The sequence below is a fragment of the Nyctibius grandis genome, chromosome 11 (assembly GCF_013368605.1).
Source record: "Nyctibius grandis isolate bNycGra1 chromosome 11, bNycGra1.pri, whole genome shotgun sequence".
In the NCBI taxonomy this organism is placed as follows: Eukaryota; Metazoa; Chordata; class Aves; order Nyctibiiformes; family Nyctibiidae; genus Nyctibius; species Nyctibius grandis.
The window spans coordinates 148,314-167,948 of NC_090668.1; the positions used below are offsets into that span (position 1 = coordinate 148,314).

Sequence of the window (19,635 nt, forward strand, 5' to 3'; positions counted from 1 at the left end):
GGGCGGAGCGGGGAGGCGGCGGCGAGGGGAGGCAGGAAGAAAGTTGGAGACTTGCTGGGGCCGGGCGGCGCCTCCGCGGAGCCCCGCCAATCCCGGCCCGCCGCCCCCGCGGGGGGGCACCGGCAGCAGGCGGCGGGCACCGGGCAGCGGGCGGGGCGGCTCCGGGGGGCGCCCAGGGACCCCGCACCAGCCCCTGCCCGCGCCCCGGGGCGGCTCCGGGCCAGCCCTGTGCCCGGGGAGGGGCCAGAGCCGGGGCTGCCCCACTCCCCCGGGAGACCCCAGCGCCCCGGGATGCCCCCCCTCCCGGGAGACCCCAAGATGCCCCCGGTTCTGCTCCTCTCCAGGGGGATGTGCTAGCACCTGGGGGAGTCAGTCCTGCCCATCTCCATCCTGCCCAGCTGCACCTGGGGGGGTCAGTCCTGCCCATCTCCATCCTGCCCAGCTGCACCTGGGGGGGGTCAGTCCTGCCCATCTCCATCCTGCCCAGCTGCACCTGGGGAGGGCAGAGGGTCCTCTGCTGCTGGGTGCCCCCAAAGACTCGAGCAGAGAGAAGGGGGACCACCCTACAAGAGGGTCTTTGGGGGGCACCCCCCAAGCCCCGCACACACACCAAGTGTGCCCGCACCCAGACACTCCCGCCTTGCACACCCTGGAGCGTGCAAACACCCCACCCGCAGCACGCACAGCACGTCTCAGGCTGAACACGCAACCTGCATCGCCTGCATCACCTGCATGTACACATATGTGTGCGCATGCACACACGTGTGCTCATCCCTCCAGCCTAGTGTCGGGCCCCTCTTAGAGGGGTCTGCCAGGTATTCTCATACCCCCTTCCCAGCTCAGCAGGGATCCCACTCCAACACTATCACTTTATTGTTATTACTATTATTGTTGCTGTTATTACTATTATTATCTGCTCGCCTTCCCCGGGAAGCTGCCGGCAGGGGCTTTGGTATCAGCAGGGCTGGGGGCAAGCACAGGACTGGGGGAGCATTGCAGAACCGCGTGTACGTGTGGAGACAGAATGAATAAAAGGTAAAGGAGAAATAAGCAACGGAAAGGGAAAGGGAGAGAAATGAAGGGAAATGGATGAGAAAGGAAAGGGAGAGGGCAGCGCTGCCGCGGAGCGGCGGGATCCAGGAGTCCTGGCACCTCAGGGCTGCGGGGCCCCAGCCAGCCCCATGCCAGCCCCATACAATCCCCACAGCAGCCCCACAGCAGCCCTGGGCAGCGCAGTGCCCGCCTGTGCCGGTACCCAGCCGCAGCACCGCCCTGGCAGGGGCACGTGGCACTCAGGGTCCGCAGCCGGGGTGCAGGGGAGCCCTCCCTCCAGGGCAGGTCCCTTCAGCTCATCTATTGTTGCTGCCGTGGTGCCAGCGCTGCCAGCTGGTGTGAGAGCCACTGCCAGCCCCACGGCCCGTGCTCCTGCTCCTCCCCTGCTCCCCGCTTCCCACACTGGCAGGAGCCTCCACACCCCCTCCCTGCCCAGCTGGGATCCCACAACAATCCCCCCAGGGACCCAAGCGCTGGCTCCCCCCAGTGCTGCATTTACCCCGTTTGCCCCAGGGCCGTGGAAGGGATGGGGCGGCTGAGCCCTGGCTGGGGGCTGTGTGGGGCCAACCTTGCTGGCACAGCCCATGAACCCTCCAGACCTGCTACCCCTGTGCGGCCGGGGCCTTGCCCCACATTGCAGGAGTAAACTCCCAGGAGGGTCCTGGTGTCCCTGATGGTCTCACCAGGGAGCAAAGGGACACCAGGGTCTGCAAGAGGTCCGGGGGGGGCCCTGGGAAGGCCCCTCCCACCCAATTAACAGCCACTGGCCTAAAATCTGTGAGGGCAGAGGCATGGTGAGGGGAAACAAGCGAAGGTTTAAAAAAATACGAAAGATTGAAGGAAAATGAAGAGAAAAGGGGGGGGGAGAGAGGGGAGAGGGGGAAAAAAAACCTCTAGAGGAGATATAAGAAACCGATAAGTGAACAAAGAGACGGTATTGAAATAGATCTGAGGGCTGCGCCGCGCTCGGGCCACGCGAGTCCCTTTGCAGAGGAGTTTGGGGCTTTTCAAAGGCAGCAGCCGGGGGGGCTGGTGCCGAGGCAGATGCTGGCAAGGAGGGTGCCGAGGGTCGACCCACTCCAACGAGCCGCAGCCCGCGGGTGCCACGGGCCCCCCGCCACGGCCCTGGGCTCCCCCCGCAACCCGCTCACGGCTCTGCGGCCGCGGCCCGGCACACGGCAGGGCCGAGCGGGACCGGTCGGGGTGCGGCTGCCGGCCCCAGAGCCGGACAGCCCAAGCACAGGCCCGCCCTCGCCCTCGCCCCCTGCCCTCGCCCTGTCCCGCTCAGCCCGAGCCCGCCGGGGCGGACGCGAGCCCCTGGGCGGCCGGCCGTGCCCGCTGGCCCCCGCTGCCGTCCGAGGGTACCGGTGGTCCCTCCCGAGCCCCCCGCCCTCAGCACCCGGTGCTGCCCCAGCCGTCCCCGCCGGCTCGGTGCCCGGGGTTGTGCGGGGGGGGCAAGGCCGGGGCGAGGAGCGGCGGGGGAGGGCACACGAGCGGTCGCTGCAGAGGGGACCGGCCGCCCCCCGCGCCCCTCTGCCCCCCCCGGCCCTGCCCCTGCCCGCCGCAGGGCCGCACGCAGGGGCACCGGGGCGCGCGTGCAGCCCCCAGCCCCTTCTCGAGGGCGGCGGCGCCACCTGGTGGTGGCTGCCGGGACCGCGCGCCCGCCCGTGCCCGGGTCCGGTGCCCGGTGCCCGGAGCCCGGAGCCTTGGGGCGTTTCTGCTCCCGCAGCGCAGGGGAAGGAGCCGCCGTCGGGGCCCCGGAGGTGCCGCCAGCAGCCGGGGGCCGTCGCACCCGCGTGTGCTCACAGGCGCGTCAACCCGAGTGGCACGTGCACCCGCACGGGCACCGCACCCCAGAGAGCACCCAGATGGCGCGGCACACGCACACTCAGTCCCGCACACGCACACTCAGGTTTGCACACGCATGCTCTGGCCAGCACACACGCACACACACAACTCAGGTTCGCACACACACGCACAACTCTCCCTCCCATCCACGCTCCCTGCCCAGGGTCCCGCACGGAAGACCCTGTGCCCCCTCTCGTGCACACCCAGCGCAACGTGATGGAGCCAGAGGCCCTGGTGGGATCCTCCTGCCTTACCCCATCCGCCCGTGACACCCCTCCTCACCGCTCCTCGGGCCAGCACTGGCGCTGGGCTTCGAGGACGTCAGGGCCACGGCACCCGGTGACCTGGGACCCGGCTGGCACGGGTGCCTGGGCTCCCCCCCGCCCCCTCCCTGGCACGTGCCTTCCCACCAACCAGCAGCCTGCGCTTCAGTTTTTAAAAATTTTATTTATAACAATATCTGTTTTGTTTAGTTGTAAAGTAATCCAGCAAAAATTATTAAAACATTTCCCCCCAATAAAAGGATGGGGTCGCCCCCTGCCCTCCCCCCACATGCGTTTATTTATTTCTACTATAAAAGCTAGGTCATCTCCATGTTTTTGTAGGTTTTTTTCCTGTTAAAAAATGTGCATGTTGGAGAGTGGGCGAGGTGCAGACGACAAGCCGGAGCGAGGGGCCATGGGGCCGGGCCCGCCAGGTATGGGCACCCTCCCCACCCCAACAGGGCTGGGGGCAGCGGTGGGGACCTTCGTCCCTGTCCCCTGTAACAGTCGGGCAGAGCCGAGAATGGCGGGGAGGGGGGTCGGTGGAGGAAAGGTGGGGAGGGAGGGGAACGGGGGGCCGAGGGGGGTTTGCAGAGGCCAAGCTGCAGGAGAAGGGGGGACCCGGGGAGCAGCAGATTTAGGGGGGAAGGAAACAGGGCCCCCGGAGAGAGGAGCTGCTTGAGCCGGGGCTCTGAGCCGAGAGCTGGGAGGTGCAGCCTCCCTCCTGCCCACGCCCACGGAGCGATAACCCCGCGTCGCCCGTCAGCTGCAGCGGCCGCCCCGAGCCCGTCCTGGCACCCCGACCGTGGCACCATCCCTGCTCTGAAACGCTGGCGGGTGGGAGGGGGACGGGGGGGGCCCAATGTAAAGAGATTTAAAATAAACCAAAGCCGGATCTGGCAATGAGAGGCGCCGAGGCCTGGTACCGAGGAATATACAGGTAATAATACTGCTCACATAGAAAAGTAATAATCCTTCATTTGTACATTTATACAGTGGCTCTTGGCCCCCCCGGCCCCCGCCCGCCTCCTGCAATGGGTGTCTGTGCCAGGCCCGGGCGCCGCGGCCCGGCAGCCCTGTGCCCTGTCCTGCCCCTATGCCAGGGGGTCTGCCAGGTCATCGTCCGCGCCCCGCGACAGCAGCTCCCGCTTCTCGTCCGTGCTGGCCAGCGAGTTGCGGCTGTTGTGGGCGCCCATGTACAGCGTGGCGTAGACGGGGTTGGTGAAGTTGGTGGGCTGCAGAGAGGGGGGAGCGGGTGGGAGGGGGCATGGCTACCTCCTGGCCCAGAGGCGTCCCTTGCCCCGGGGTGCCTCGGCGAGAGCCCGCCCCAGCCCCGACCTCCTCCCGGTACGGCACCGCTGACCCTGCTGCTGCCGCTGTCCCTCCCCACAGCCTCCAACCCTGCAGCCTTTGCGACCCCTCGGAGCCCCCCAGCCTCCTCTGCACAGACAGCAGCCCCGTGGAGCCCTGACACTGCCACAGCAACGTGTCCCCCACCTCAGCGTGTGCCCCCTCCGCTTCGTGCTGGACCCTGCGCAGCCGATGACCGCTCCGTGCCACGGCGGCCCCGCTCTCACCTTGTCAGGGTCCAGGGCGAAGTCCGCGTCCAGCAGCTCCCCCACGTCGTCGTCGGGCTCCCCCTCGTACATTTTGTAGGTGGGGTTCCCGATCTCCACATTCATGGCACCGTTCGTCATCCGCTGGTGCTGGAAGCCTTTGGCGCTGGGGAGGGTGTGAGACGGCGGGTCAGTGCCAGCAACACGGGGTGCAGTGAACGGGGGCCCCATCCCACCTGTGGTCCTGTTTGTTTGCCTGCACAAGTGAGGCTTTCAAGCCCTGCAAGGAGGGTTTCTGTCCTGGTCCTGGCTGGCTAACGCTCCCTCTCAGCCCCCAGCAGCTCAGACTCACCCTTTAATCCTCCACTTGTACCAGACAAAAGCCACCACGGTGAGGAGGACGAGCAGCAGCAGGATGGGGATGACAATGGAGGCCGTTCCTGCGGGAGGAGAGGCGCGGGTACAGGACCAGCGTGCACGGGGGCCAGTGCCCGCATGCCCCAAGCCCCGGGCAGCAGCGGGTCCAGCAGCCCGGGCTGGCCCTGCCCTGCAGGAAAGGACCTGCCCCCGACCCCCCTGGTTTAGCACCGGGACCACGGTGCTCCCCGGGGCACAACTGCCTCATACGTACGGTTGCTCTGCTGCTCGCTGACGATGAAGTCCTCGCAGCGCGTCCCTGTCATCCCCACTGGGCACCTGAGAGTGCAGGGAGAGCACCGGGGTTAGCAGGGGCAGGACAGCATGCGGGGACGGGGAGGGAGAGGTGGGGCACAGACCTGGGGGTCAGGGGGGCACACAGATAGGGGTCTGTCAGGCACGTGCTCCCTCTGCTTGTGTCTGCCTGTAGCCCCCCCACTGCCCCCCCCAGCCCCCAGCTCTGCTTACAGGCACTCGGGCAGCTGTGTCTTGTCGCTGATGGAGCAGGTGCCGCCGTGCAGGCAGTAATTGTCGCAGGTCAGGCAGCTGGGCGCTATCTTGCCGTCTGGGCAGCTGCAGGGCAGAGAGGATCAGGCACAGGTGTCCCCCCAGCCCAGCACCCAGGACTGCTCACTGGAGGCTGTTAGCCCAGCATCTCTCAGCTGTGGCCAATCCCCAGTGATCCGGTCACAGGGACACAGGTTTTTTCTTGGGTCCTTGTTCCCCCCAACCCCTCTTCCTCCCTCGAGTTCGATGTCCCTGGCACCTACATGCAGGAGACTTCTCCGCTCTGCTTGTTGATGCTGCACTTGCCCTCCTGGCACCGGGAGCACTTGTTGTCCTGGCACTGGGCGCCCTCGAACTGCGGAGGGCAGCGGCACTGCTTGGCGCCGCTGGCCGTCATCTGGCAGACGCCCTCGTTCTCACAGTAGTCAAAGCACTGACCTGCAGGGGACGGGGGGGTCAGGGTGGGCAGCCCCACGCCGCCCCTCGGACCGCCGGCCCCTCCGGAGGGCTGCTTGCGGCCCCGGTCCCCCACAGAGCACCGCATCACCCCGGGTCCCCAGACAGCTTCCCCCAAAAGAGGGGGACCTGGGAGTCCAACCTCCCGGGCGCTGTCCCCAGGGGTCCCCAAGGAGCATCCCCCAGAAGAGGGGGACCGGCAGCCCGACCTGCCCGGCGCCGTCGCAGCCACCCTGGCCACGGGCGGGCAGCACTCACGGTACTGGCAGCGGTCCCCGATGAAGGTGGGCAGGCAGCGGCAGTTGGGCTGGTTGCCCTGGTTGACGGTGCAGCTGCCGTTGTTGAGGCAGTAGTCGGTGCACACTTGCTGGTTGCACCGAGGCCCCGTGAAGCCGGTGGGGCAGCGGCAGGTCGGCATGCCTGAGGACAAGAGCCGTTAGCGTGGTCCTGTCTGTCTGCCCAGGACCAGCCCGAGCCCAGGCTCGCCCCAGCAGCCTCACCCGAGGGGGACGCGGCGCACGTGCCCCCGTTCTGGCAGTAGTCCCAGCACTGGTCGATCTGGCACTTGTCGCCGTTGTAGCGCGGCTGGCAGCGGCACTTGGCCTGCTTGCGGGCGTTGAGGAAGCAGCTGCCGCCGTTCAGGCAGACCAGGTCGCAGGTGTCGGTGGTGGGCACTGGCAGGGAGGGATGGAGGGATGGAGGTGAGCGAGACCGCGCCGAGCAGGACCCCCCTCCCGCTCCTCCTCCGGGCCACCCACCGACGGGGGAGACGGTGGGCGAGGGAACGACCACGCAGGTGCCGTTGTCCAGGCGCTTGCCGTTGGGGCAGGTGCAGACGGGGCCACTGGGGCTGAGCAGGCAGAGCCACTCGCACTTCTTGCGGTCGCAAGGGTTGGTCACTGCCGAGAGGGGAGGACAACACGGGGTGAGGACGGTAGGGTGACCCGCAGCCCTCCTGGCACACGACTACTCCCCAACAGCTTTAGGACACCCCCCAGGGCCCTACAGCTGCCCGAGCCCTGTGCCCATCCCCCGATGCCCGGGGGTCACCAGCTGACAGCTCGCCATTGCAGCTGACCCCCCCCCAACACCCCTCTCTTCCCCACCAACCCCCCTGCTCTGCCCATCCAGATGCCCCCCACTTCGGGCAGGGAAGCTGGGTGGCTGAGTCCCCTCTTGCCCCAAGCTCTGCCAGTGCTCCCCTCGCCCTCTGGCATCCCACACCAGAGATCAGGCTCCGGGCACCTCCCTCCCACCCTGGGAGCAGGACAGGGGTCCCAGGCCCGGCACCCACCCTCCGGTTGCTTGTACTGGTGGTAGAGCACAACGTCGGTGGCGTGGTTGAGGCCAGACGTCAGGTTGGTGACGGCCTTGTGCCCAAACTTGTGGATCTTGAAGATGCGGTTGTTGATGTAGGTGACACCGTAGATGTAGTCCTCGAAGATGTCGATGCTGAAAGGATGGCTCAGCCCTGGGGGAGCGAAGAGGGGACGTGCAGGCAGAGGCGGCACGCCCGGCTGCGCGCTGCCGTGGGCAGGGCCGATGAGGGATTTTGGGTGGATCTGAGGCTAGGGCCTCCCACCCTGCACGAGGGGGACAGCAGTGCCAGCAGGCTCTGGTCCTGCTGTGGAGCATTTCATGAGGAAAACCCGCCCTTGCTCCGTCTGCCGAGCATCCCTGGCTCAGTGCCGGGGTCTGCCCGGCAGCACGACCCCGGCCAGGGGCCCCGGGGGGCCAGGCTGTGCCGTGACCCCACCGCAGGGACACGCCCCGGCAGGTCCCTCCCCGCTGTTCTGTGGGGCTTGGGCACTGCTCACCCTTCTTGTTGTCGATGGCCACGACGGGGTCAGTGCCGTTGAGCCGGATGCTGCCGATGACGGAGAGCTTGGCGTCGGCCCAGTACAGCCGCTCGTTGTGGTAGTCCACGGCCAGGCCTAGGGGGCACACACCCCCGGTGAGGTACAGGCCCCCAGCCCACCCCAAGCCCCTCCTGACCAAGTGACCAGCGGAGCAGCCCCCCGCCACCCTGCACACCCCTGCCACAGGGCTCAGAGCTCCCCCGCTGAGCCACTCCAACACGAGCGGGTTGTACGTCCCTCCTGTCAAGGCTTTCGCCACCCCTGTGCCCCTCCTGGCACCCATCTTGGTTCACCTGTTGGCCACTGGATGTTGTCCTGCACCAGGGTCTCACGCAGTGTCCCGTCCATAGCGGCCGTCTCGATCTTGGGGTGATTGCCCCAGTCTGACCAGTACATAGTCCTGCGAAGGACACAGGCAGGTGATTCCCGGCACGGGAGCAAGGAGGGGAAGAACAGGACAGTTCCGACGCCCCATTGGCGGAGAAACCCTCCCATGTTCTCCCCACAGCATCCTAGAGTCACCGACGTGACCCCAACGGGCCAGATGACTCCAGGACACAGCGACTTGAGCTGACACGGAGAGTGATTATGGGGCACAGGGACCTTCCGCCACAGATGGGCTTGTTGGTGAGAGGAGCCGCGGTGAGGGCTGGGCAAAGGGAAGGGAGAAAGGGCTGGAGCCTCTCACCCCCTAAGCGGGTCGACTACGATGGCGTGGGGCTCATCGATCATCCCCGAGATCAGCGTCTTGCGATTCTCCCCTTTCATCTGCGCCACCTCGATGACATCCCGCCCCGAGTCTGTCCAGTAGATGTTCCCAGCGACCCAGTCGATGGCAATTCCCCGCGGCATCTTCAGCCCTGAGATCTGTGAAGGGCAGAAAGTGGGGAGAGGTGAGGGCAGAGGATGCCGGCACCCAGCCTCGGTGCCTCCCGCCGTGCCCCCGGCAGAGCTCACGTTCAGGTGGGTGACGCCGCCGTCGATCTGGCGCCGGTTGCGGTTGGAGGCAGTGGAGGCAGCGGAGGAGGCGGGCAGCTCCCGGTACGAGATCCGGCCCGTGTGCCAGTTGGTCCAGTAGATCTTGTTGCCCTTGACGTAGATGTCCATGGCGTCAATGCGCACGTTCTCGTCGCCCTGGAAGGCCGGCTCGTAGGCCGAGTTGGGGTTGAAGGGGTACATGCTCCGGATCTTGTTGTCGTCCGCGATGTAGAGGATTTGGTGCTCGGAGCCTGCAGAGGAGGAGCTGTTGGCGTGGGCTGGGCCGGGAGCCGGGGGTCAGTCCAGCTCCACGGCGGGGCAGGCAATGGGGTCGCTGGGAGCTTGGCCCCCCCCAGGGCTGGCTCTGCCGGGGACGGACAGACTGACGGCACCGGCAGAGCCCGGCACCTGCCCGCGGCAGCGCCAGGAGGAAGGGTGGGCAGAGGTGCAGGGGCCGGAGGAGGAGCAGGGTGGGTGCTGCAGGGCGGCAGCACAGGATCTGCGCACGCCCTCTTTCCCTCCTGACCTTCTGCCTTGCACATGTTGTCCGTCTTCATGAAGTTCTTGGCGCAGCTGCAGACGTGGGAGCCCTTGGTGTTGTTGCAGAGCTGGGAGCAGGTCCCAAAGCGCAGGCACTCGTTGATGTCTGGGCAGCGGGACACGGGAGTCGGGGGGAGACCCGGAGGGTGCCCCCACGCACATGGCCGGGGCTGGCCCCTCTCTGGGGGCTGCTCTGCACTACCCAGGGCTCAGAGACCCCGTCTCTCCCCACTCCCCATGTCTGTGCCCCAAGGACACCATTTCTGATGCCCCAGCAGCTCCACAGGCGTGAAGATTCATCTTACTGGCAAAAACCAACCGTAAACCCAACGGCCCGACCCCGAGCCCTCTCCGGCAGCGGCAGGAAGTACCTTGGCAGGAATTCTTGTCCGGCACCTTCTGGAAGCCTCTGCGGCACGTGCAGTACGTGGTGGACTGCGACTGAACGCACTGGGCCTCGTCTCCACACATGGTGGTGTTGGTCATGCAGTCGTACGACTTGTGGTCTGGGGTGGGACGTGCCGTCAGCGCCGTGCCTTCGCGGCTTCCCCCGTGTCCACCCTCGCCCTCCCGGCCACCTCAGCTCCCCACCCACCGTGGGAGCAGTACTCCTCATCGGAGCCATCTCCACAGTCATCAAAGAAGTTGCAGCGGAGGTTGGCGCTGATGCACTTCTTGTTCTCGCACAGGAACTCGTTCTTGTCCTGGCTGCAGCTCTTGGGCTTGGCCGTGGGTGACTCTGCGGGAGCATGGGCAGCGGCTGTGACGCTCCGTGTCCCCGGGCACCAGCCCCGCGGGAGCCTCGGGGTGCCAATGGTGTGGGAAGGGACCAGGCAGGGACCCAGGACGCCCACACCTGCCTCCCGGTTTTGGGAAGAAGCAGCGGGCAAAGCAAACGCCAACACCTGGGCTAAACCCAGGGCTCTGCGAGGACCAGCCTGAGAGCGGCGGCGACCCACTGCCCCGTCCGCGGAGCAGCGCCCGCGGGCAGCCCCACTCACCGCAGTCCTTCTCATCCGTGTTGTCTCCACAGTTGTCAATGCCGTCACACTGTCGACCGATCCACAGACATACCCGGTCGTTCTTGCAGCGGAACGGTCTGTTGGGGGGACACTGGAATTTCACTGCACCAGCAAACAGAAACAAACGGTGACGGTGAAAGGAGACGCCATAGCCCGGCTGTCACTTGTCACGAGCCGCTGCTCGGCCTCTGCCCGCTCTCCGGGGAGGCCTGTCCCACGAGGGCGAGCGGGCTCCGGAGACTAGAGCAAAGAGACTGAAGCAAAGACAATCGCCTGGCTGCCGGCCCCGCTGCAGGAGGGTCAGCCTTCTTCTCAGCCAGCCCCTGCCCTCCCAGCCCCGCGCCCCACTGCCAGCCCCACGCCCGGCTCAGCTCCTCTGCGACTCTGCGCTCTCGACCGCAGTCACCCACCCCCTTGGCTCCCCCGGCTGCCCCCGAAGGGACCCGTCTACAGGCGATGTGCGGAGCTGCCAGAGGTACCCACAGCCCCCCCCGGGTACCCGCAGCGGTGCCCAAGCTCAGGGACTGTCACCCGTCACCGGCGTGCGGGTGCTCGGGGCAGGCTGCTGCCCCTGCGGGCAGACGTGTGCCAGGCAGGGGCTGGGAGAGGGGTCACTCACAGCACTCCTCAGGGTTTTCATCGGAGTTATCCCCACAGTCATCCTCCCCATCGCACTTCCAGGCCAGGGGCTTGCACAGCGTGTTGTTGCACTGGAACTCATCCAGGGGACACGTGCGAACTGCGGCAGCACAGGGCAGGAGGAGACACGTCAGCCAGCGCTGCCTGGCTGCCAGAACACCAGTCTGGGGCCGCAACTCCCATTTCCAGCATAGCTGGTGGCTCTCCAGGGCTCGGGTATGTCCCCTGCACACCCTGGGGCTGGGCAGAGTGGTGCTGACACACGCACAGAGGAGCGCTCCCACCCGCAGCGGGGACACGGGAGACACGAGGGGATGAGGGGGAAGACGCCCAGCCCCGAGGGAGCCACGCAGCGCTGCCCTTACCCCCAGTGCCGCAGTTCTCCTCGTCGGTGCCATCCATGCAGTCCGCGTCGGCGTCGCAGCGCCAGCGCATGGGGATGCAGTGCCCGTTCTTGCACTGGAACTGGTCGAACTCGCAGCGTGGCGTGCAGTCTTTCTGCAGGGGAAGGGCGAGGGACAGCGGTCAGCAGGGACAGCCCCAGCTGTGGCAGCCTCCTGGCCCGTGACTGTCCCCGGGACCAGGCTCTCAGCCCCCCTTGGTGGCGGGGGACCACTGGCAGAGTGGGTGGGACGTGTCCCCAGTCCCACACGCAGGCAGGGCAAAGGTGCTGGCAGGGAGCCCCTGCCCTCGGTACCGTACCTCGTCAGAGCCGTCTGCACAGTCGTGGTCCCCATCGCACTTCCACCGGCCGGCGATGCAGCGGCCGTTGGCACACGAGAACTCGCTCTCTGAGCAGGGCCGGGGCGCTGGGGACAGAGAACATGGGGCGTCCCCCTGAGCGCAGGCTGCGGCCGGGGCTGCGAGGGCAGAAGGGCTCCCTGGCCAGCAGCTTGTGGGGCGCAGGCTGACACAGACACACGTCAGAGGCACTGGGGACAGGGTGGGTACAAGCAGAGCTGGGGGAGCTGCCAGAGAGGGGCATGGCTGACACCACCTCCCAGCCCCCTTCCCATCCCGCTCCAGGGCTCCCAGCTCCCTGTGGGGAAATGGGGTTTTGGGGGGTACTGCGGCCGTACAGACACGCTTCTGGCAGCTCCCCGGCTGCACGTGTCCCCCGGGCGCCCTCCGCCGAAGGCAGCGCTGGCCCCACAGCTCCCCGCGGCTCACGTCTGCGGCCCCACCGGCCGCTGCGCCCTGGCAGAGCCGGCACACCCATCCTCTCGCAGGGCACGGGGACGGACTCCCCCTCGCAGCCCAACGCACCCTCTGGGCCGGCACCGGCACAGTCGGTGCCAAATCCGTCTGCAGGAGGACGGCACGTGGCGCAGCCTCCCGCCCCGGACGGCTCTCGGGACCCTTCCCCTCCCCATCGCACCGGGGAGGCCCCGGTGTAGGACATGGGGCAGGTGGCCCCTCCTGCCGCAGTGCAGAAGGCAACAGGACTGAAAGGGAAGAGGAGGGCAGGGGGTGTCCAGCTGGAGCGGGAAGGGTCAAGGTGGGGACAGATTTTGGAGCCAGGTAAGAGCCATGCACGGGGCCTGGTCGTGGAGGCAGCAGGGTCAGATCCCCCCTGACTGCAGCTCCGGTGGAGGGAGATGCTGGTGCTGATGCTCAGTAAATCCACCTGGGTTGTCCTGTCCCGACCCCTCTGCCCTCACCTAGAATTTATGGTCTTCACTTATTTTAGTACATGTACATGGAATGAAAAGATTTTGGCAGGAACCTACCTCTGAGCGCCCCGTAACGACAGTGTGAAAATGGAGAAAAACGTAAGATGAAGTGAAATGGCACAAACTCAAAAACACGACGTGAACTCAACAGAAAAGAACAAAAACCTTGCACCCTAGAGAGCTGCAGGGAGACAGAGGGGCCCGGGGCGGGCGCTGCGTGGTGGGAAAGGGTCTGGCTCTGCCCGGGCCCCTGCAGCTGGCAGCAGAGCCCGGTGCCACCCCATGGGCAGCTTGGGCCCCTCCAGAGGGACAGTCACGGTCCTCTGCTGCTCAGCGGGGTGGGTGCCGGCACAGCTCCGCTAACGAGTGGTAACTTCATTAAGGGGCAGCAACTTGATTGTCTGCCATGGCTTCTGGGGACCAGCCGCCTTCCCACATCCTGGTCCAGGTTTGTGACCCGGGTTCAGGGCGTACCACAGCTCCCTCCCAAAGGCTCCGTGTGTCCCCACCACCTTCCCAGGTTTCAATGGGTGCTGCCTGCCAGGCTGGGGCCAAAGCACGGGGCGATGCTCTAAAGCAAAGCTGCTCCATCGCGAGCGGGACGAGGTGCCCGCGAGGCCTGTGGGTGAGCACGGCTGCGTAGGGCCCGTGTGCTGCCGGGCAGGGCGTTGGGGTCACCTCCTCCCTTTTATGGGTCCCACTTGGGGCCTCTTACAACAGCCAGCGGCCGAGCCCTGCCTGCGGGACCAGGCTAGCCAGGCCCCTGGAGCCAGGCGCGTTCTGTCCGTGGGGAGAAGGCGGCTCCTCAGGCTCTGTGGCCGTTAGCCCCAGCCAGCCTGACGCTCCCCCCCCATAGCTGGGAGCACCGGCAGGCAGAGGGGCTGGGGGCACCTGGACCGCTCCCCTCCCCACTGCACAGCCAGCTCCCGGGACAGCAAAGGCTCGAGGGCGGCACGTACTGCAGCTCTCCTCGTCCGAGTTGTCCCCGCAGTCGTTGTCGTAGTCGCACTGCCAGCGGCCCGGCACGCAGCGGTTGTTCTTGCAGCGGAACTGGTAGGGCTCGCAGGTGCGTTCGTCTGGGAGGGACGAGACAGGGACAGGTGTCAGCACTGCCCTGCACACGGGGAGGGACGGGCAGGCCAGCTAGCAGGGCAGGCGCTGCGGCTCCCTGCCAGCCTCCCTCCACCCAGCCTGGCCCACAGGTTTGGAAAAGGAGCAGCTAAAACCTCCCCCAGCCCCAGGCACTCCGTGGGGCTGGAGGGGACAGGCAGCACCATGGCAGCCCGACCCTCAGGGGAAGGGGGGGCACAAGATGCCCTCTGGGCTCGTCTCCCCAGCCCCGGTCCCTGCTCACCGCATTCCTCCTTGGGCTCGTCGGACCCGTCCCCGCAGTCGTCCTCCCCGTCGCACTTCCAGCGCGCTGGGATGCACCTGCCCGAGTCCTTGCACCGGAACTCGTCCACACCACACGTCATTTGTGCTGGTGGGAAGAAAACAGATGACAGGGGTACGGGCAGGGAAGGTGGGGTCAGCGTTGGCTGGGTACATTTCCTTCCCCGCAGGGCTGATGGGCACCTTGTGCCAGCAGCCTGGGGCTGACTGCAGCACCCCTGCTTGGAACAGGGCAAGATCCCCCCTTTCAAGCAGTTCTCCAGGGAGAAGTCAGAGAGAGGAGTATCTCAGCGGGACACATCCAGGCAGAGCCACCACCACCATCACCCACTGCCCACAGGGACTGAGCAGGGACCCGCCACCCCGCAGGCAAAGACACACAGATGTGACCAGCTGCAGGGGAGCTCCCGTTTTCGGCGTGGCCAGACCCACACCCCCGTTTCCGCACAGGCTTCTTACTGCAGTTGGCGGGTTCATCGGAGCCATCCACGCAGTCGTTGTCCCGGTCGCACACCCAGACGCGGGGGATGCAGCGCTTGGTGATGGCACACTGGAACTGGTTGGGGGCACACGTCACCTCCGCTGCAGGAGGGAGGAGCAGAGTCAGGAGAGGCAGCGGGGCAGGCAGGGCTCTGCCAGCCAGCACCCCACAAAACCACCCCACAGAGCAGAGAGGCACGCAGATGGTCCGGGCACCACAACAAGTGTCTGGCCACGGTTGGTGACCACATGCACGAGAGGAGAGGGGAGCAGAGCCCTGTGGCAGCCCCAAAAGTCTCGACCAGCTGCAGGGAGACAGGGCAGAAGCCACAAGATCCCTCAGCTGTGCAAATCCACGGCAAATATCAAACTTGCCACTCTGAGGGATTTAAGGATTTCGTTTCCATTAGGAAACAGAAGTGTGTGTAGGGGCAGCAGGGTGACGGCAGACAGGGGCTCTGCACAGAGCAGCGGTAAGGAGAGAGCTCCATGCCCAGGGGCAGGACCACCCAGAACCCAGCCTGCAGAGAAGCCAATACCCAAAGACATGGATCTGATGCAGCACTGAACTCCTCGCCCCTTACCATGCATGCTCCCCACGCCTAGCACGCTTAACAGCTCCTCACTTACGGCAGTCCTTCTCGTCCTCGCCGTCACCGCAGTTGTCCTGACCGTTGCAGCGGAAAATGCCGGGGATGCAGCGGTTGGTGTTGGTGCATTTGAACTGGCTGGGCAGACAGACGTGGATATCTGGGGAGGGAGGCAGCGCGGTCCAAACCTGACACACTGCATCTCTGCTCTGCTTGGGTGCTGCAGCCCTGCTGGGGTTTGAGGGTCGCGAGGGGAGGTGCAGGGCCTACCACAGTTGGCTTCATCCGAGTTGTCCTGGCAGTCGTTGTCTCCATCACAGATGAAGGCTGGGTTGGTGCAGATCCCAGTGGAGCACTGGAACTGCCCCGGCCTGCATTTGAACTCAGCTGTGGGGCGAGTAAGACAGGGTGAAACCTTTGCTCTGGGGAAGGTTTTCAGGGCAAACCTTAACCTCCCACTTTCCCCTCTGGGATCCTCAGCAGGGACTGAGCAACCAGCACCCAAACCTGGGCTCTGGCGCAGTGAAGGGGCAGGGACAGTGCGTTACATCCCAGTGCTCTCCAAGCCCTGTTAATGGGGTGACCCTCCTCTCCGCTGGAGCTGAGCAGGGAGCAGCAGTGCTGTCCCGATGCCAGAGCAGCAGCAGGGCTTTGGGGGACCAACTGCACAAGCAGCCGGGTTGCTCTGACAGCACACAGATGCTGTAGAGCTGGCAAGAGCCGGGCAGCGTGGCCGGGGTGCTGGGACCCCGTGGGCCGCGGTCAGCCCTGCTCGGCACTCACGGCAGTCCTCCGGCTCGTCCGAACGGTCCCCGCAGTCGTCCTCGGTGTCGCATTTCCACCAGAAAGGGATGCACTTGTCATTCTTGCAGACAAACTGTGACGGAGAGATGAGCTTGTGAGGGCGGCTCAGAATGGGGAGGGGGGACCCCAGAAGGCTTTGTCCCCAGGGAACTCTGCCGAAGGCACTGACCTCCATGCTGTCCCTTCCCAGACACCCCCAGGACACTCTGTGTCCTGACCTGGAGCAAAGCCTTAACCCTGAGCCCACCCCACACAGCCGCTGGGGTTTGAGGGAGGCAGTGGGACAGGCAGAAGGTCGTTCCAGAGCCGGAGGGTCTCTGGCTCCCCTGGGCACCCCCAAACGACTGCAGTCTGTATGTGCTGGGAAGTGCCACAGGAGGGAGGTGTTGCCCGCGCCCGGAGAAGGCGTTTGCACACCAGCACCCAGACACAGCGTCGGCACCACCAGCACCAGAGGAGCTGGGACCTGGTGGAACCACGGCAGGAGGGACACACACACGAGCACAGGCACAGGCTCGGCACTGGGGGGATGTCCACGCATGCAGGGGCAGGCAAGCTGTTACCTGGCTGGCTGTGCAGTTGGAGACACAGGTTTTGCCGTCGCTGCCCAAGTAGAAGTTGGTGGGACATGCACACTTGTGCCCCCCGCCCGGTGAGAGGAGGCAGAGGTTGCTGCAGCCAGCGTTGTTGGTCTTGCAGGGATGGTTGGGAACTGGGGAGAGCAGAGAGACAACCACGAGTCAGACCAAGGGTGGGGACCCTCCGGGTGGCACGTGAATGCCCAGCTGCGAGACCCTTCTCACCACGCACCCCCCTCCTGCACCCCCTGCCCAACCTGGTGTCCCTTTGCGCGTCGTGCCCAGCCCCGGCCTGCCCAGGGCTGCCCCAGCGCCCGCCCCGCAGCTCACCGTCAGGCTGGCGGTAGGGGTGGTAGATGTGGATGTCCATGGGGCGGTGCAGGGTGCTGATCAGCAGGGTCTTGTTGGCTCCCGTGGTCTTGTGGGCCCGGTTGATGGACTTGGTCTCCCAGTCGGTCCAGTAAATGAAATCCTCAAAGAGGGTCAGCGCAAAGATGTGCGGGATGTCCTGGCTCAGCACTGCAAGGGGGAGCGGGCGGCTCAGCGAGGGGCTGCCCCACGCCACCCCTCCCGCAGCGCAGCCCTTCTCCAGGGACAGCTCAGCCAGCGAACAAACCTCCTCCCCTGGCCAGAGGCACAGAGGAGCTGCCGGAGCTGGGGACCTGCCCAGGCAGCCCCGGCTCCTGCTCCTGCAACCGATCCGAAGCCCCCACCCCACAATGGCCTGGCAGCGCCCCGGGAGCCCCGGCGCTCTCACCCGTGTGCCGGTTGGAGCCGTCCAGGCTGGCGAACTCGATGTAGTCCTCGCGCGCATCGGCCCAATAGATCCGGCTGTTGATGTAGTCGAGGGTGAGGCCATTGGGCCACGTTATCTTGGTGTCAACGATGACGCTGCGGTTGGTGCCATCCATGCCGATCTTCCCGATCAGGGAGTGGTCCCCCCAGTCCGTCCAGTATAGGTAACTGGGGAGGAAACAGAAGAGCAGAGGGAAGCTGAGTCCGGCCCAGCCACAGCAGCGGCCACACTCTGCCCGTCGCGTGGCTAAACCGAGGTGCCTGGGCACGTGGGTGCAGGGCGGGGAGAAGCAGCCAGGCGTCCCCGAGGCAAGGAGGGAAGGCCCCGTCCCACCTCCCAGCCCCCAGGACTACGGCAAGATGGCAGAGGGGCCGCCAGCCCCCTCCCTGCGTAGAGGGGAAGGCCCAGGTCCCCCAGGCTCTCACCCGTTCTGCACATCCACCACCAGCGCCCGGGGCTCGCGCAGGCCCGAGTTCACCAGCACGGTGCGGTACGCGCCGTTGAGCTTCGACACCTCGATGGTGTCCCGACCTTTGTCGCACCAGTACAGGTTGCCTCCCACCCAGTCCACAGCCAGCCCGTCGGGGTTGCTGAGGCCAGTGCGGTGAAGAACCTGTTGGGAGAAAATGGAGATGTTGGGGCTGGACAGGGAGAACCAGATCCTGCCCTGGTCCCTCAGGAACGACAACACGCCCCTTCCCCGGCACACTGCTCCTACAGACGGTCCTGCCCAGCTCCCTTTCCTCACTCCTCTCTTCCCCCAGCCCTCCTTGCCTGCTGCTTCGGGGCAGCGTGGAGCCCACCTCTGATCGGGATGGTGCTGCCAAACATCCCTGTAGCAACCTGGGCTGATGCCCTGAGCCCAGTGATGACCCCACAGCAGGGCTTGTGCCCTCTTCCCCGGTGGCCCCGGTGCCAGTCTGGGCCCCTCCGGGCAGCGTCTCTGTGCAGGAGGTGGGTGAGGACCAGCTGCCCGGACCGGGGGTGCCCGAGGGGCTGCCTCAGCCCCGCACCTGAACGTTGCTCCCGTTGATGTGCATGCGGCGGATCATGCTGCCCTGCGTGGTGACATCTGTCCAGTAGATCATCTGCTCCCGATAGTCAAAATCCAGAGCCACCGCGTTGTTCAGCCCCTGGGAGGAAGGGAGAAGCGTTGAAGCAGCCTCACCTGCTCGCACAGGGTCACGGGGGCTTTAGAAAGACCAGTGAGCCCCCAGCCTCAACTCCCGGTCCCTGCAGCAGAGAAGCTGAAAGCACCTACAGACTGTTGTGCAGCCCCTGCCTTATAAAGGTCGGCCACCAAAGAGCTCCTGTTTACATGGGACCTCCTCAGTGGTGAGAGCTGCTGTTTATACGGGATCCACCACCTGCCCAGGAAGCCAAGAGCCCGAACTCCCAGGCTGGCCGGTCTCCTGCCCTGCAGGGCCTCTCTCCAACCCCAAACCCCCGGCCACGTGAGGCTGGTGCCCCCTCGTGCCCCAGCTCCCCCGCACCTGCTTGAGCAGTGTGTAGTTGGAGCCATCCAGATTGAGCTTCCTCAGGTAGTACCGGTTGGCGAAGATGAGGAAGGGCTCTTCATCTGCACATGGAAACCATAAGACGTGTCAGGGAAGCGCTGCTGGGACGTAGGCAGATCCCCTGTGGACTTGCCGCCCTCCCTGCTCCGCTGCTTCCCAGCTCTCCTTCGTGAGTCAGGTGCAGCTGCTCTGCCTTGCGGAGCACCGCAGCCGACTCCAACGCCAGCAGCATCCCACGGTCGCCAGAAGAGCATCCCTGCCTCCACAGCCCGCTCCCGGCTCTCACCTGTGACAGCTTTACAGCTGGTGGGGTTGTCAGGTTTGAGCTTGTAGCCCTCTATGCACAGGCACTTGTAGCTCCCCAGAGTGTTGATGCACTTCTGGCTGCAGGGGTAGGTGGTGGAGCACTCATCGATGTCAATGCACGTCTTCCCGTCGTCCTTCAGCCGGAACCCGGGACGGCATCTACACTGCAGGAGGCAACCCGGAGCTGTTAGACACATCCAGGGCCCGCACGCTGGGACGTGACAGGCATCACCACGGGACAAGCAGGCTCAGGCACAGACAACTTGCAGACGCAAAAGCAGCACGTGCAAGCACGGGCCGAAAGTGCCCACGTGTGCACCCCCTGCCCAGCTGGCACAGGACAGAAGGAGCCCTCACGCTG

At 65.8% G+C, this 19,635-nt stretch overlaps 1 protein-coding gene across 4 annotated transcripts in view; it reads right to left on the bottom strand.

The window, feature by feature from the left end:
- Positions 1–3,328: 3,328 nt before the first annotated feature.
- Positions 3,329–19,635, bottom strand: part of LRP1 (LDL receptor related protein 1) — an 80,473-nt gene continuing 64,166 nt past the window's right edge. For 3 of the 4 annotated variants that reach the window (XM_068410007.1, XM_068410006.1, XM_068410008.1), the window contains 34 exons: positions 19,255–19,438; positions 18,945–19,030; positions 18,465–18,584; positions 17,877–18,064; positions 17,413–17,618; positions 16,986–17,174; positions 16,641–16,789; positions 16,057–16,150; positions 15,544–15,660; positions 15,314–15,433; positions 14,663–14,785; positions 14,166–14,291; positions 13,771–13,887; positions 11,841–11,947; positions 11,504–11,636; positions 11,119–11,238; positions 10,479–10,601; positions 10,073–10,216; positions 9,849–9,983; positions 9,464–9,583; positions 8,917–9,188; positions 8,648–8,826; positions 8,253–8,359; positions 7,918–8,034; positions 7,395–7,571; positions 6,859–6,999; positions 6,601–6,774; positions 6,359–6,520; positions 5,908–6,082; positions 5,606–5,710; positions 5,352–5,416; positions 5,073–5,160; positions 4,742–4,886; positions 3,329–4,399 (listed from right to left, as the gene is read on the bottom strand). In XM_068410007.1, the coding sequence (XP_068266108.1) occupies positions 4,259–4,399; positions 4,742–4,886; positions 5,073–5,160; positions 5,352–5,416; positions 5,606–5,710; positions 5,908–6,082; positions 6,359–6,520; positions 6,601–6,774; positions 6,859–6,999; positions 7,395–7,571; positions 7,918–8,034; positions 8,253–8,359; positions 8,648–8,826; positions 8,917–9,188; positions 9,464–9,583; positions 9,849–9,983; positions 10,073–10,216; positions 10,479–10,601; positions 11,119–11,238; positions 11,504–11,636; positions 11,841–11,947; positions 13,771–13,887; positions 14,166–14,291; positions 14,663–14,785; positions 15,314–15,433; positions 15,544–15,660; positions 16,057–16,150; positions 16,641–16,789; positions 16,986–17,174; positions 17,413–17,618; positions 17,877–18,064; positions 18,465–18,584; positions 18,945–19,030; positions 19,255–19,438 (4,749 nt within the window). In that variant the 3' untranslated portion in view covers positions 3,329–4,258. Of the gene's footprint in view, positions 4,400–4,741; positions 4,887–5,072; positions 5,161–5,351; positions 5,417–5,605; positions 5,711–5,907; positions 6,083–6,358; positions 6,521–6,600; positions 6,775–6,858; positions 7,000–7,394; positions 7,572–7,917; positions 8,035–8,252; positions 8,360–8,647; positions 8,827–8,916; positions 9,189–9,463; positions 9,584–9,848; positions 9,984–10,072; positions 10,217–10,478; positions 10,602–11,118; positions 11,239–11,503; positions 11,637–11,840; positions 11,948–13,770; positions 13,888–14,165; positions 14,292–14,662; positions 14,786–15,313; positions 15,434–15,543; positions 15,661–16,056; positions 16,151–16,640; positions 16,790–16,985; positions 17,175–17,412; positions 17,619–17,876; positions 18,065–18,464; positions 18,585–18,944; positions 19,031–19,254; positions 19,439–19,635 lie in introns of those variants that run through there. The other variant, XM_068410009.1, reaches the window with a different exon arrangement.